A 17,076-nucleotide genomic window follows, 5' to 3' on the forward strand; every position below is an offset into this window, starting at 1 on the left:
ACCCTTCATCAGAAAATCTGATTTTCTGATGAAGGGTCTAGGCCCGAAACGTCAGCCTTCCTGCTCCTCTGATGCTGCTTGGCCTGCTGTGTTCATCCAGCTCTACACCTTGTTATCTCAGATTTTCCAGCATCTGCTGTTCCTACTATCTCTAAGCTTTTATCAGAGTTTTTTTTCAAATAGAGAATTCATCAATGAACACTTAAATACTTTATTTAATTGCTTTATAGTTCTGAGGTCTGCCATGTAGATATTGGATGAGTAGCCTTGGAGGAAGAAAAAAGGATGTGGACATCAGTTGACACCAAGTCAGCAGAGAAGCTATAAAAGGTTATGGGGATGGATAGAGGGGCATGGATTGACATGGAGGGTATGAAGGTTTCAGACTCAGTTGTGCGTTGGGGGTCATGATGCCACATAGGTGGATCATAAGGAATGTGTGAATGGATGAGGGCTGAAAGGCTGTTTTTGTTTTACTCCTTTCCTCAAAATACCAAAGCACTGAGGTGGGCCTATTATTTGTTTCCACACATGACAAGCTATGACTCAACTGCTTCTGGGGCTGGTGAGCCTCATTTCTATTTCACCCAGCTCACCCTCACACCCTTCCACCCCGGGAATGTAAATCTAACCATCAATGGCAGTTTCTCCCAGGTCAGGTTTGCATCCTTGAGGACTGTCCTGGCTCTGCACACACAGCACACAAGTGAACATTCATGTAGAAAAATGTTGTTCTTTGCAAATCAAGCATTTTTCTCAGATTTCTATTTAAATATTTTTAAGCAGGAACATAGTTATTCAAATGCGGTTATTGTGTTAGTATTCTTAGGCTGTAGTATGTCTTACACTTCTTACTGGCCTTGTTTTTCCCTCTTCCTCCTGACACTTTTGTATCTTCATAAGGGAAAAATCAGCCAGACTGTACTTCTGACTGCTAACCAATGGATAGTTGGGCAATTAGGGTATAAAGAGATCAACGTAACAGGAAATTTTAGTTTAATGCATGAAACTGTCATGGTTAACAAATTGTTTGAAGAGGTTTGTTGTATTATTTTATTTATGTTGCCAGGCACTTACTAAGGGTAAGGCCACAAGGTCCCACTGTTCTGAACAACCAAAAAGAAACTTTATTATACAAAGTTATGCATGGACGCGCACACACACAAACGCACACACACTCCTGACCCTCTAACGTCTAAATACGAAATGTAGTTAGGTCGGATCTCCTGGATTTTTCAACCCACCACCCCCACCCCTTTCCCCAGACACAGTGTCACTGTGGATCACCAGATGTGATTGAAACTTTGTTTCCTCTATAATAAATTCCAATTCTTCACTTTCAACAATCCTAGCTTTGGACATCCTTCAAAAGCCTATCCATCACAGACTGCCTCAACAACTGCTGATGCACTGGCAATTCACTTTCCCTTTTTTGAAACTGTGCTTCTCAGGATTATTGAGACTGCACTCCAGTGTCACTCACAGACGCTAATCTAGTGCTGTCCCAGGGTTTCTCTGAGTTGCAATATTTCTCAGATGCACTAATCAAATATGGCACATGTTCGATGTTCCTTGTAATTTTTTTTTGCTGTTGCATGGATCTCCATGGCAGCTGCTTCAAGAAAGAGAAGCCATTAATTGGCACACCGATCACCATACATGGAGCTTCCTGGTGGTTACACAGCTTAAAGAGAACATTTCTTTTGGGTTTCTTTCAACCCCACGCTTAGTTCCTCTGACTCATTAATGATTCACAAGCTTTTTCATGCCCTTACAGCTCTCAGGGCTTTTCCTGAATTTTAACCCCACACCTACTGGACTCCAAGACTTCAGTGTTCTAACTAGCTGGAACGTACTACAGCAGCTCACTTTTGGCATAAATCACCTTTCCCCTCCTGCCAACTTCCTTAATCATTATCCAGTCATGTGGCTAACCTATTATGGCCATCCTGGATCCTATGGTCTGGTTCTTACATTGATCCCAGTCCTTGGTTTCCCTTGGTACACTTTGCAAGCCCACAGGTGCCATCTTGGCAGCTGATGGGGCCCTCAGGTTATGATAAACAGAAGGCACAAGGCATGCATAGCTTAGTATGTTGGCACTCTGAGCATGCACCAGGACTCCCAGGCATTGCCAGGAAGTAGGGTTCTTGGTTTCCTCCAAGAACCAACCACACCCTCTTACCGCCAACCATCACCCCACATCTCAAAGAGACTGTTAGGAGTTTCTTACTAGGTTTGATATTTTAAAAGGCCTGTTTCAAATTTTCCTCTACTGTAAAGAATGTGAACACTAGTTCATGACAGCAAAATTTTCTTGAGATGTCTCACGCAGTCAAATAGTCTGGCAACCCCTCTATCCCATCCTCCACAAGAAGGTTAACACATTTGTGAGATGCCAGAAGAATGATAACTTCTGTAGTTCAATGTCACAAATGAACCAGCTTCTTCAGAAGGAAATTAAGGGGGAAGCCTTACTAAAGCCAAAATGAATGACTCTGACAGTGAAAATCAGCTTTGATAGAGGAATTTTTTTTTATTCATTCATGGGACGTGGGCATTGCTGGCTAGACCAGCTTCTTTTGCCCATCCTTAATTGCCCAGAGGGCAGTTAAGAATCAACCACATCACTGTGGGTCTGGAGTCAAATGTAGGCCAGGCCAGGTAAGGGCAGCTGATATCCTTCCCTAAAGGACATTAGTCAACCAGATGGTTTTTTCCTGACAATAGGCAATGGTTTCATGGTCATCATTAGACTCTTAAATCCAGATATTTATTGGATTCAAATTCCACCCTCTGGATGGCGGGATTTGGATCCAGGTCCCCCAAACATTACCTGAGTCTCTGGACTAATCGTCTCCTGATAATAACATTGCCTACCTGGAAATGCTGTCAATTGTACAGGCTGTCAAATTTTAAATTCTGTTGGCTGAATATTCCTCTACTGAGCAATCTGAACCTCTCCTGAAGACAAATTTCACCCTATAATTGGCTTGACTGTGATCGTACAAGATTCGTATTTGAACATTGGCCCTGCAAACAAATTACAGCATGATTTTGCTGCTTAAAATTAATATTAATTTATCTTGCGTATATGCATGATTATGCAGATTCAAACTTAATTTTAATGGTTTCCCTTTGCATCACTTCTCAGCTTGCAACCGCATATATCTTTAAAATGAAGTAGAACTCACTAGTTTGAGTTTGATGCAACTTAACCATGCACTTACATTTGGTTCAATCCTGTCAATGGATATTACAGGGTTTATACAGAGCTGGTCATTTATTTTTTATATAGAATCCCTACAGTGTGGAAACAGGCCCTTCGGCCCAACAAGTCCACACCAAACCACAAAGCATCCCACCCAGACCCACCCCACCTAAGCTACACATCCCTGAACACTACGGGCAATTTAACATGGCCAATCTACCTAACCTGCACATCTTTGGACTGTGGGAGGAAACTGGAGAATCCGGAGGAAACCCACGCAGACAGGGGAGAATGTGCAAAATCCACACAGACAGTCGCCTGAGGGTGGAATCAAACCCGGGATTCTTGGCGCTGTGAGGCAGCAGTGCTAACTGCTGAGCCACCGTGCCACAATTTATAATCAGGTACAATAGTTGCAGGGTGTGCTAATTAGACAATCACTCTCTACAATCCTATTCTTCAGTCCATCTAATGCCAATCAGTCAATAATCAGTAAGAGTGACTTAAGATTTCCCAAATAGGAATTTCAGTGAGGCCTCCTCATCTCCTGGAGCTTCCCATTTGTTTATGTGTTTTTATATTTTATAAGGTCCTGCAAACTTCCTTTACCTGTAAGTAAAGACAAAGACACTTTAACGTTTGAAGAAATCTAAAGTTTAAAAAAGCTCTTCATTATAATTAGTTGTACATTGTAGATACGAGTAGATTGTTATGAACTGGGCCCAATTTTGGGAACCAACAGTGCATGTTCTGAGGATGTCTTTAACATCAGATCCAAAATTGACTTGAAGTCTTTTTCCAATCATCCTGACTGGTTGCCTCCTACCCCCTTCCTGTGCATTTGAAATTCAGTGCTGCAGAAATGTGAACTATCTATGGAAATATTGGCAGCTCATCCACGTTTTTAAGTTAAACACAAGACCTAATTTCAGATTGCTCTCAGGGCATCCAGCTCAAGCAGGTTGCATCAGCATATCATGATGAGAAGTTTTTCAACCCAAGCTGTCAATTCAGGAACATAGGATGTAGATGGCCTCAAAGGCTGAAACGGAACAAAAGAATTTCATTTTAGTCAAAATATTGATTGAGTTCAAAGGTATTTTCACTCTTATCTATTAGATCCTATAAAGTGGTTGTTTTCACCTTTTAAGTACTAAAACAAAAACAAATAATTGCAGATCTAAAATAAAAGCAAAACAAAATGCTGGAAATAGCAGGTCAGGAAGCATCTGTGCAGAGAGAAACAGAAACATTCTGATGAAACATCATTGACCTGTTTTCATGTCCAGAATTGCTGCCTGACCTGTTTTTCATTGTCACTGATCTTCATTCTGATATGATGCCCTTGAATCATTATTAAGAGCTTTATTCAAGTGGTTCCTTAATTTAAATGAGACAGTGACTACATCATCGTCGGTTAGTATGAAAAGACTACTGATGTTAGCTTTGTCCTTGTCTTGTGATAAAGTGATAATTCAAATAATGCATTCAGTATATAATCTCCTCTCTGTTCTTATGCTTCTGGTTTAGTCCAAGGCTCTAATCCCTCTGCAAACTGAGTCTCATCCAGAAACAAAACAGAGAGTGTTGACAAACTATATGTTTCCACAGCAGCCACGCAACGATGAAGGTGAGACTCCTCCTCACTAAGGGGACTGAGATCAGAGCTATTTTTAATGTGACATCATCTTTACTTGTTTGTGCTTCATGTTTGTATGCGTAAGCTGACAAAGGGCAAGCAGTACCCAGCAAGTTGATATGTTATTATATGTAATAACATAGCATTAACTGGGCTAGTCTTTTGACATTTTCTTTTTATTTTATCATTATACAACTATAAACTAAATCACAGTTCTCTTTGATAGATCAGTTGAGATGAAGTGGAACTGAACTGTACTAGTTTTGATTATCTAGAACTGACTGTGCTAGAATTGAACTGATTATTCTAGGTTGATGCATGGTGTGTGCTAAATTAGATACTATCAACAAGGGCAACATTGGAATTGTCACAATTGGGCCTAATACTCCTTGACGGAGAAGTGGAACATTTACACAGAATCCCTCCTATGCGGTGACCCATGTTAGACGAAGCCACACTGAAGCTGCAATATAGGACCCACTGTGAATGACACGTGAGCACTCACTTTTCAGGTTTAAAATTGGAGAATGGTAATTAAGGTGTGGTACAACAGAGATGCTTGTGTTCCTGAAGTTAAAGTGTAGAATGAGTTAGAAGGCAATCAGTGGATAACATAAAAGTATATTTGGAGACAGTCCAACTGATGACGGTGCTAAACATTTTATTCCTATCCAAATTAGATATTGATGTTGCAGCAATTGTTCACCTCCGGATGTGCTGATTGAGTTTGGACAAAACGCTCAGTGGACTGCTCAGTGGAGAATCATGTAATTGCATTACACTCAGGAGAAAATTAATGAAAAATTCCCCTCACTTTTCTTAGACTGCCTGCCCAATTAGCTGGTTGTGTTTTGGTCAGCAATACATGTCAAGGAATATGATGAGGTGTTGTAATCAACATCAATATTCCTTGCTACTGCCTCTTTCAACTTCTCCTCTTTCATTTGGGAATTCTGTGAGCTGCTTGATAACCCTTTCCCATCTTCTGTCAGTTATCCAATCGTTTTCCAGTGCTAATGTGTTTGAGTCTGTCACCACAGCATCTTTCCCATATGGTTTTAGGCCTTTCTGTTTTCCTTCTTCTTAGCAATGTCATCTCCATCACTTGCCAAAACACATTTTCTCTCTGTCCATACCATTTCAATGACTTTGCCACCATTTTGTTTGACGCTCCTATATTCCTCCCTGACCTTCTTGATGTACTGTTTCTAGATATTGTTCTTTCTCATGACTCCATACCTTCATCTGACCATCCACATCCTATTAGTAATTAGTTATTATTCCTGTCTTCTTGATTTTGTCCAAGTTTCTGAACTGTATTGGTATATGTTGTGGAATGTATCCACCGGAACCATCTGAGTTGCCTTGGGTAAATTTGCTGTCACTAATTTTTTTTTTAGTATTTGTCTAAGTCACTGACACTGAATGTGGAAGGATGCCCACATGTAATCTTCAGCAGAAGTGAGGCTTGCTCTTGTTGAATAGAATATGCTTATTACATTGTCCTTAATAGCTAATTACATTACATATGAGTTACATAATAGTCTCTTCTGAGACCTCAGGCTAGATTTAAGAGTAAGTACTTAGTACTGTTTACCTACATGCAACTTAGCAATTAGAAGTGGTACTGAAAAACCCTCATTAGCTCCTATTCATATTCTGATGAGTGAAGCTTATCTCATGATGTCGGCTAACCATGTCATGTCCTAACTGTCTTTTACAACATATAATAAATGCTAGTCTCTAACCCACCCTGTGGATTCTTGCTTTCAGTCTCAAAAAAACACTCACTATGCTTCTTTCAATTGTTCCAATCAGAGCAAATCCATTGCTTAATTTCCACACTTCCAATTTCTGCCACCACTGACCCCAGGTTCTCACTTTATCCAAGTCTATACCCATAATTTTTACACCATTGCTTTGGTCCACTCTGTAGGCTCAAACTGACAGTCTATATTTTGGATCTTAGGTCTACTGATCTTCATACTCTAAAATACATACCCTGTATTGAATTTTGTATGATTTGGTTGAGTTTTGAGACTGAGTCTAGTTGTTAAAAAGAGAGTAAAATACTTGTTAAATGTGTGGAGATAGATTTTCCCTCTAATATTTGGGTTGATTAATTTAGCATAAGGCAATAACTGATGACATCATAGGAGGTGACATCAGGTTATGACATAGTGAAAGGAATTGCTGCAACACAGTCATGGAAGGATTTTTTCCTGTTCAATAAACAGTTGCCAACATGGTGCACAAGTAAAATCAAAATAACATTTCTTGGAGCAACATGAATGACACCTGCAAGCACAAAAGATTGAAAGCAAAAGACAGCAGCAGAGGAAAACAGGCCACAACAGACAGCCTTAGATAAAAATGCTAAATTGGGGCAGGGGGGCAGGGGTGGTTGGAGAAGGGCAAACGCAGAGCCATCAAACAGGTCCGGTAACAATGGCAACCAACAGACCACAATATATGTTGAGATCAGCAGCAAGCAAGAACGGCAGCATGCAGCCCCAGACTGTGAGACTGACAAAAGTAAGTGCAACCAGGTGAAAGTAAACTTAGCCCAACACCCAATACAAAGCCCTGTAAAGTTACCTCATGATGGTGGGCTCAGACTAGACTGCACAATGGCTTTGAAGATTTCAGCACTTCTGAGTTACCTCAGGCTCCTTATACAAGTTAGACAGAGAACAAGTCAGCATGTTCTTATATTCAGTATGCTGAAGTCGCCCAGGTATCAGATTTTCTGGAGTGCAGAGGTCTTCATCAATGATTGCAAGGTAAGATTTAATCAATATAGGACCAGCCCTTTCTGTACTCTCGATGCTGTGCAGGGACTGAGACAGAATTTCCTCCACATATTGCCTCCATGGCCTAGAACTCCTCCGTGACAACAGAGGCCACATGACTGAGAGACTCTGGCACGGTGGACAAGAAATTTCACAGACTGGCTACATCCTTCCAAATCTTTTTGACTCTTTATTGAGCAAGGAACTATGTGAAGCCTTACAGCTTCTTTGCTCAATAGTGGAGAAAATCTTGTTACTTTGGGACAGCTACTATTGATGACATCCCACACCTGCAGCCACTCAGAGTTCTAGATCATATGACACCTTTCAGAGAGTAAGTAGACAAAAATACAAACTGGGCTATCATTAAGTACAGCAAACAGCCAGAGCAAGCAACTTTGGAATTTGCACTATTTGAGTAGACAGAAGAGAAAGGTGACCACTGAAGCATTATCAACAATGACAACCAGCCTAAGGAAGAATCTCTGTACCTCTTTAAAAAGATCATGGACGTGACCATCGTGACCAATGCCACAAATTGATGCAGCAACAAGACCTTCCATAGAACCCGAGAATATCCCCTTGCATTATGAAATTATCCATGCAGTCATAATCAATGAGCGTTCTACTGGTGCAGCATCTAAATCCATTCCAGGTAATTCCTGAAATAAGGAAGTCTTGGATATGCAAGAGCCTAAGAAATGAATTGGGAAAATGGTTGTTTCTGAGCCAAGAGCAAAGAGCCAAAGGGCCCCGCCATCACACAACAGGACAAGTATGATTGAAGACTTCCTAAATGTGAAATACAGCCTAGAGCATCATGTATCAGCAGAACGCCTGAAATGACACCTGAAGGACATTGGACGGCTGGAAAATTGCACCAGCACCAAACCAAAAGCTTGCAAAAAGAGACGAGAATTTCTGCTGGACCCTTGTAGCAGCTAAAAGACTAAAAGGGAGGAGGATATCTACAACCCCCATTGGGGGAAAAACATCAAATTGGTTAACCAACGAATTGACCCTGAGATGTGCATGCACTAGCTACTCCATAGAGAGTTGAGGCACAAAATTCATGAAGAGCAGAAGAACTGCCATTTCACTAGTAGACAGACTAGAGAGTGAAAGAAACATTGACATTGAAGAGTTTATTTAAAGCTAAAACTAATACATATAGTACAGAATTATTTCTCAATACTTATCCATGGTCTAGCATGCTGCAAGATAAAATATCTGCCACCTCTAATCATGTGACACACCACTAAAGCTGCTGGAGAATGGCACCACCTCTTACCAGATATCTGACACAATGGCCATGCTATATGCGAGCCTCTTGGAGAGGAACCCAGCCAGATTTATCCAAACAACAATTAGGGGAATATGGCAAATGATTTATCCACCAACAAGAGCAGCCTACTGCATTCCACTATTTGGCATTTACCAAAGAAAGGGTACAACCACTGTTCATCTTGCTCTTAAGAAGGGAGCATCCACTCAATACCAATTCTGCCCATCCTTCCAAGGGTCCAGGAACAGGACGGCATTGAAGCTTGGCCACAAGAGACTTGGTGAGGAAGGTAGTGGGATGTATTTGAATAATGACATAAAACTGTAAACATATTCATGATGGGAAAAATTGAAATATTTTATTGCTGGGGAAAGGTAAACATTCAGGGACAGGATGAATCTGGTGTTGGGGTGGTGTGTTATGAATGCAGCAACTATCAATAGGATCAATGACACAGGAAGTCTCCCTGTTCTACATATATGTATATAGTTCAATAAACAGTGCTAGATACCACAACCTGCTCGGGGACCATCTATAAATACACTTACATCAGCTACCAGAGCTGTGGACTTATCGCAAATCCACTCCTCTCAACAGAACATATAAAGTTATTGCTATTATGGATTCTCCTAATTTAATCTCCTGAATAGGGTTAAAATGTGAAGACGAAACCTTATCCAACCCTTAAATTAATTGAAAATAAGAACCTTGATTCATTCAACAGTACTAAGTATGTTACAATCTAAACGTGATGGATGGAGCAGACAGGATAGCAAGCAGGCTGGGAGGCTAGACCTGTGACTGGAACTTAATGAACTAGTTAAAAACAATTATCCCTGCATCCACCTGGATTTTATGTTGTCTCAGAGATTACACAAGACACACCCTTTTGGGATTGCCCACCGAGGCAGCAGGCCCCTCCATTGATTTCAATAAAACTAAATATTAGTTATGTTCTGTAATGGTCAGCAAATACAATTTTGCCTGATTAACATGCTTACTGATATGCAATTTCACCTCCTAAATTTCCATAATCCAAGAAGATTGGATTTTTGTTATTCCGTAAAACATTTCCTCATTTGCGTCTGTACTTATTCTACAGCCTTCACTACTACTTCTAGCCAGATATTCAGCCAGCTACCTCGCAGCTCATTTTCTACAGTCTTCTGAAAGCACTAATTTAATGTAATGGAAACATAGTGTCATTTGGTTGACAGGACAAGGATATGGCTGTTCTTAATATCCTAGTTTAGATTGTAATTATTGATGGGATGTTTATGGGTTGATCGTCAAGAATAAGTCTGACATTGGCCTCACTCAACTTCCAGAAGAAATATATTATCATGTGTCCTTCTCCTTAATTAAGGGTTATCAGGGTCCAATATAGAAACTCAATTGCTACCCCATGTTAAAATCAGCACATTTAGATCAGGTGAGAGAACTTTGTTGTCAATTCCACACTGCACAGTGCACATACCGACTGCAACATTAAGGGTTCAAGCTGATAATCCCTTGGCTAATGTCTCTGACAATAGCAAAAATCATGTTTATTTGGATTAGGTTTCAAATATTAAGGTTTTCTTTGGAGAAAGTCTGTTCCTGCCAATCTCTAATTTTTGTTTTTGTCTGAAGCTTGCCACATATACTTTTACATAATCTAATTTTGTGATCAGTTTTAATTAAGTACCCTGATTATATCCAGAGAATCTATGCAATTAGTACTTTAAAAACTGAGAGCATTCCTTGTTTTATCACCAATAGAAACAGTTTTAATTTGTGAGTAATTCTTCATAGAAGTGCCCTACTCTCAATAATGATTCATGCAATACTTAGGTAAACTTTTTGTTCTATCAAATATGCCCTCCCTTCTGGAATATCTGAAGTTAAAAAGGGCATCTAATTAGAAGTGTAGATAGTATACCTAAACCCTGCCACAATCCCACCTCTGCCAATGTTAAAGCAGGGGCAGGAAGTCACCCATAGTCAGACTTTCTATCACTCCCACCACCCCCTGCCCCTCCCAGCAAACACCCCCAACCCCCCCCCCCCCCCCCCCCCACCAACCCCCCCCAACCCCCCCCCCCCCCACACACACAAACCCACACACAACCCCACCCCAGCCATTTGAGATCTTTAAGGGCCTTTTGCTACTGATACTAATCTAGTGGCAGGAAGTCTGTCAATATGCAATGTGCAATACAGGACAAACTGTACAGCCTGCTTGTGGTCTTCTGCAGTGGGGGTCATGTGATTCCCTCATTCAAAGGCATTAAGTGCCTGATCAAGGGAGACAGCATCAGAACAAGGGGGTAGGGGTCTTTTGAGATCCGACCCCCTACACCTCTGTCCTACAAACCCTCTCCTGCTATGAGCTATCGTTGACCTGTGTCTGCACGAACCTGGACCTCAGGTGTCATTCTGGCAGCAGCCATGGCCTTCCCAGTGGCACAGCAGTTCAAAAGAGCTGCCAGCTTCTGTTGGCCCAAAAGCTCTAAATTGGTGCAATTTCCACCTCTGGACACTTAATCCTAGGAAAGACACACTAATGTCAGCAGATTTCCTAGAAGAGGCATTGTGGGTCTCTCATCAGCTCTCATCCCAGCAGGCAAGACCCTCAACACCTCTGAAAAATTCAGCACATTGTCTTCCTGAAGATAGAATCTCAAAACTTCTCACCTGGAAGGGGTTTGAAGTCAAACGAGAGTTGAATCTACGGTTTGAAATTAGGATGACCTTATCTGTTGTCGCAGCAGTCCTCTAATAAGGAAGTGATTTTCTTTAGTCCCCTTCCTTCCTCAGTTTTTAAATTCCCAACAAAAAAAATTAATTCTCATATGAAGAAGACACACTGTAGGGCTAGATTTTCACTTTTCCTTTGCATCTGTTTTACATCTTGAGGTACAATCCATAAGAAGATGACATTTATTAGAGTTTTCACAAATTGTTCTCAATTTTGGCAATGCATGAAAATTAAATAAACAAAATGGAAACTAAAAATTCTGTATCAACAAGGATGAAACACTGTTAAAATCATGTGCTCACTTAGTGGTAAGAGAACCTCCTGGTTTAACCTTCTCATTTCAACCAAAGCAAAATTTAATACAACATGGAAGATGCTACAGATTCCTAATTAAATGGATTCATTAGTGCCACTGAATGTAACATTAATGTCTCAGTTCAATACATTTAACCTTTGCTTGAACTCAACAAAAACCTTTAGGCATGAAGAAAAATGCTAACACTGTGAGAAAGTAGAAAGAAGTCTGATTTGAACCCAAAACAGAGACAAAGCCAGTGAAAATAGGAACACAAATGCGAATAGCCTGTTAGGCCCCTTGAATCTGTTTCATTATTCAGTGATGTGATGTGTTTGTTCTGTATCTTAATTTCAGCCGCATGGCCTTTCATGATCATGTCTTGCAAATAAAAATCCATCTCAGATACAAAATTATTAATTGAAGCAGTAACTTCTTGATTTGCAGGAGATGGTTCCATATTTCTATAATCATTGGATGATTATTGGATAATTCGGCACTACTTTTTGGGTTATGTCCCCTGTTCTAGAATTCCAATCAGTGGAAATGTTCTCTATCTATGTTTTTAATTATTTCCAGCTTCCTTATCTTTAACATTCTGCATTCCAGAGAATTTAAACCTAATTTAGGTAATCACTCCTCAATCTAATCCTTAAACCCTTGTAATATTCTGGTGAATCCGTGTAATACACCTTCCAAGCCAATAAAACCTTTCAGTATAGCCATGCACCAAACTATTCACAATATTCCAGATTGTGATCTAGGCTTAGATATCCTTTTCCTTTATAGTCTAGCCCTCTGGTTATGAAAGTTAACATTCCATTAGCCATACGATTACTTTTTGTACCTGAAAGCTGTATTTTAGGCATCTGTATACATGGAGGACTTCCATTAATCCTGACCTTTCACCATTGAAATAAAGCAACTGGTCTGCTCGTCAGTCCATGCCAACTTGAGGTCTGAACTAAAGTCTGCTTTAGGCTTTATTCTTTTTAATCATTCACAGGATGTAGACGTAATTTATTAGACCAGCATTTATTGCTCACTCCCAATTACCCTTCAGAGATACTGTAGTGAGCTGTTGGTGATCATGCCCTTTCAGTGCAGGTTGGTGGTCAGGAGAGAAGATAATTTAGTATTGTTGTGCTGATTCCTCCTCCTTCTCTTGAAGACACAGTGACCTCCAGGTTAGTTAACCATAATACTCCCTTTGTGTAAAATATCAGAACTTCAGGGCATCAGCATCACTAGTTCTCATCATAAGTATTTGTAGATCAGATAATTCGGACTATTCTAGTGAATCACAGTGGAACATAAAGCACAAGAAAACTTTGAGGGGGCATGTTGTTTGAAACAGAAAATGATGTAACGAGCTTTAACCTCATAATGTCTAAAATTCGTCTGTCCTGATTGTACATATTTCAAAAATAGCATGGATTTTCTAGGTGTGTGTTTTTACTGGTCTGATTTTAGATAGTTAGAAACTTAAGAAGCTCACATTTCATTTCAATTAAGCAAGTAAATTAGAAATAACAGGGGTCAAAGCCTGAATTCCACATGATTTCAATTCATATATCTTCCAACCACCTTTCCATACAATCTGATAATCTTGCATATTATCTGTTTCCTGTTTCTAAAACAGGTTTTCATCAAAACCCATGTTACACCTTGGAGTCCTTTGACTTCAAATTCTTAAATTTGTTACCGAAAAGAAATTTTAGATTTTCCTGTTTCTAAATACTTTCTACTGGCCTTCTGATGAAACCTTCTGATGAAAATTACAGATGGATAGATGCCAGGTGATGGCAGAATTGAACCTAGCTAATATATTTCCTTGTTAAAATGGATGCTGACAATTTTAGGCTATGACATGGAGAATAATAGCTGGTTGATTGCCGACACCTGGTGACCACTGTAGAATGTAATCCTAACCTGACTTAACAATTCAGCAGAAAAAGGAATATTTAGGGAGAGATTTTATTTGAAAGAAAAGAGTGTCTTTAGCAAAATAAGCATGCACTTTGTTCCTTCACAAGATGATGCAAAAAATACAACACGGTAACGACCTGATCAAGGTTTATGGTTGCAGACCAAGGAGCAGAAAGATCACAATTCACAGTTTGTGACCCCAGCAATCATTCTCAAGATTGCTTCTGCTAGTGCACTCTAGAATTAATCCTACCAGATTCAACGTTAAGGCTTCAGAATTAGAATCACTCCAGTGCATCTTGAGTGCCTGTCAGCCCCATATTGGCAAAAACACTGGTCCCTTCTATTATCCAGAGTATAAAGTGCCTGATTCTTCCATTCAACCCAGTGAAATGACCCCTCTCTCTTCATCTTTTAGGTGTGGATAAGTTTTGGTTATAAGAGTATTTCACAACTCTTGAATTGAGTATCCATCGCAATTTCTTTTCTTCTTCCACTCTGACCTATGGCTGAGAATGGAGGCACAAAGCAACCCCCTGCGCCAGCAATACCACTGAGAGGGCAACTAGGAGCACACTTTCCACCAGATACTTAATGAAGGCCTTTTTTATTTGGTTTTGAGACAAGTTAGTATTTATTGCCCACTCCTGAGATCAGATCAGATATTTTGGGACTGGAGTTACATTTAAGTCATAAAAGTTAGAATATTGATAAATCAGTAGAGTTTTTATGAAGACCATCAAATGGCTATAATGAGAATGTAAACTTCTAAAGTGTGGAATATCAGTTTAACACCACTATACCCTCCTTACTACATAGCTTATAGAAATGGGATCCATAACTCAACATAAAACCTGACACCTATCTACACCGTGTTAATAATCTAATCTGTTGGACACTACTTTAAATCCTTTGTTCATTGCAAAATGTTTTAAGGATGTCATAATGGTCATTTCATATAAATAGCATTGTTCTGTAATGACTTTAATAACATCACAGCTTTTCATGAAAATATGGAAATCTTTTCCATTCAAGCATTTCATGCTCCTTTTTTAAGTTGCTGGAAATCCAGCATTTGACTTGCTAGCAACTACATAGTACCTACGAGCCATTCCATCCTTAGTCATTAGCTTCAAGAAGAATGTTACCTGACTACATGTGTCCCAGCATATTTCAGCCAATGTCTTCAGAAGTAAGCAAAGGACAAAAGATTGGAGAAAAAAAATCACCTTTTTTACAAGTTTATGTAATACTTATTGTGGTCTATCAGAGCAACATTTTTATTTTTTGTTCGTGTTTTTTCAGTAGAATTCCCTTCGGACAGTGATAGCTTCAATCCAACTTTGTGGGAAGAACAAAGGCAACAACGGATGCAGGTTGCTTTTGAGTTTGAAGAGAAAAAGGAAGAAGAAGACGATTCTGGGAAAGTTAAGGTTATTGCTTACTGCGAATTCCCATTTGTTGTAAATGTTGCCATACTCAAGCTGCATGAAATTGAATAGCATCCATTCTTTGTCCATGTAAGATAAAAATAGCCTTTGTGGTACATAAGCACGCCTTTGTGGTATATAAGCACACCTTTGGGAGAATCATGCTGAACATTTTATTAGTGAGGCTGTTAGCTTGCACATAATGAATTGACAGCAAAGGAACCATGGCAGGTGCACCGTGCAATGCTGATTGGACATCACTCACACCATTTTGAAGCTCAGTGTTCTAGCCAACAGCTTCTCTTAACCACATAACAAAGTTAAAGGCTCCTCATCAACACTTTTAAAGGGATTATCAACCACTTACAAATTAGTTGTTGGTTGTTCTTTTGCTTAGATCAAACGTCACTGCCAGTATGATATGGTCTGAGAACTACCCTAAATGTTAGCTCACATAATATATACCACAAGACTCATTTATTTTCGCTGAGACAGATGTCCTGAAGTTTATTAACAACACTACTTACATTGCAATAATATTGCAGACTGGGCTCTGTGCTTGGTGATATTACTGTACATCACATACACATAACTGACAGACTGAACACACAACACAGATCTCTTTGCAGTGAGAGCCTGACTGAAGGCAAAATGTCTTGTAACTATCTTTAGACATATGACATGTGCTGGACATGACAACATCATGTCTTTCCACAAACCCATGAGTTCATCAGAAAATCTCTGGTTTTGTCCTAGTTCAAGTTGGGATACCTGTTTGCATGCTGATTGATTGTGCTTATACCATTTTCTCCCTTCATTCCAATAATGCACCATGCACATGTGAATATGTGGTTATGTGGTGAGTGTGTGGGAGGGAAGTACTGTGTGGATTTATCTTCCAAACGTGAGAGGTGCTGATGAAGATAAACTACTGCCTTGAGGAGAGGTCTTCTAATAATCCTGGCAAGTCACTTTACATTTACCTATCATGGATTTTATTGTAAGATTGGTGCTTCTGTGAGAACATTCAGCTGAGGATGGTGAGAAGAGGGTGCAACATTTCCTAAATGCACATTGAAATGGTGCACTGGTGTACTGCCGATCATTGGCAAACACAATTTATTGAAGAATCCTGAACATGTTGAATATGGCAGTCAATATATTAACAATTGTTGCACTAGATGTGTCTTTCATTTGTCACATAAAAAAGAATTTAGTGAAATCATCAGACATCAGAATTTAATTGCATCCTTGGACATGGAAAATATCAGTGCCAATCTTGCACCATGACTCAGAAGGGATCTTGTGTGGTAGGAGACATTCTCTTGATTTTATGTTTCTGCAGTTGCTAGGTTTCACGGAAATTGATTAGTTAATTGATGTCCTTATTTATATTGGGCCAATAAATGGATTCACGTGCCAATCTGTTTGTTCTTTTCAGCAATGTGTGACCTTTTTCGGCCAGATCTAGCATGTTTTGAGGTAGATCTCGAGGAATTTACCACGTGTTTACCTTTGAAGATTTCATTCATAGAGAATCTGAGCTCGTGTCTGAATGACCAGAACACAAAAGCTAACTCGGAGATCTGCTGTGCATATTCAGGCCACCCAGTGATGATGATCATATTGAGCTATCGTAACTGGTTATCATCTGACATAGCTTGGTGAATCTGCTTTGAATAGCTGAGTCCAATATGAATGAGACTGATGCCAAGACTGCCTTTTAATGCAGATTCAGTAATATCCACCTGTAGG

General features: G+C 39.7%; 1 protein-coding gene across 1 annotated transcript in view; it reads left to right on the top strand.

Annotated features, from left to right (window-relative positions):
• The window catches only part of lrrc7 (leucine rich repeat containing 7), a 256,311-nt gene that overhangs the window by 159,431 nt on the left and 79,804 nt on the right, over positions 1-17,076 (top strand). The window contains 2 exon segments of the mRNA XM_048602082.1: positions 4,742-4,841; positions 15,200-15,318. Coding sequence (XP_048458039.1) covers positions 4,742-4,841; positions 15,200-15,318 — 219 coding nt within the window.

The sequence above is a fragment of the Rhincodon typus genome, chromosome 10, assembly GCF_021869965.1.
Source record: "Rhincodon typus isolate 14 chromosome 10, sRhiTyp1.1, whole genome shotgun sequence".
In the NCBI taxonomy this organism is placed as follows: Eukaryota; Metazoa; Chordata; class Chondrichthyes; order Orectolobiformes; family Rhincodontidae; genus Rhincodon; species Rhincodon typus.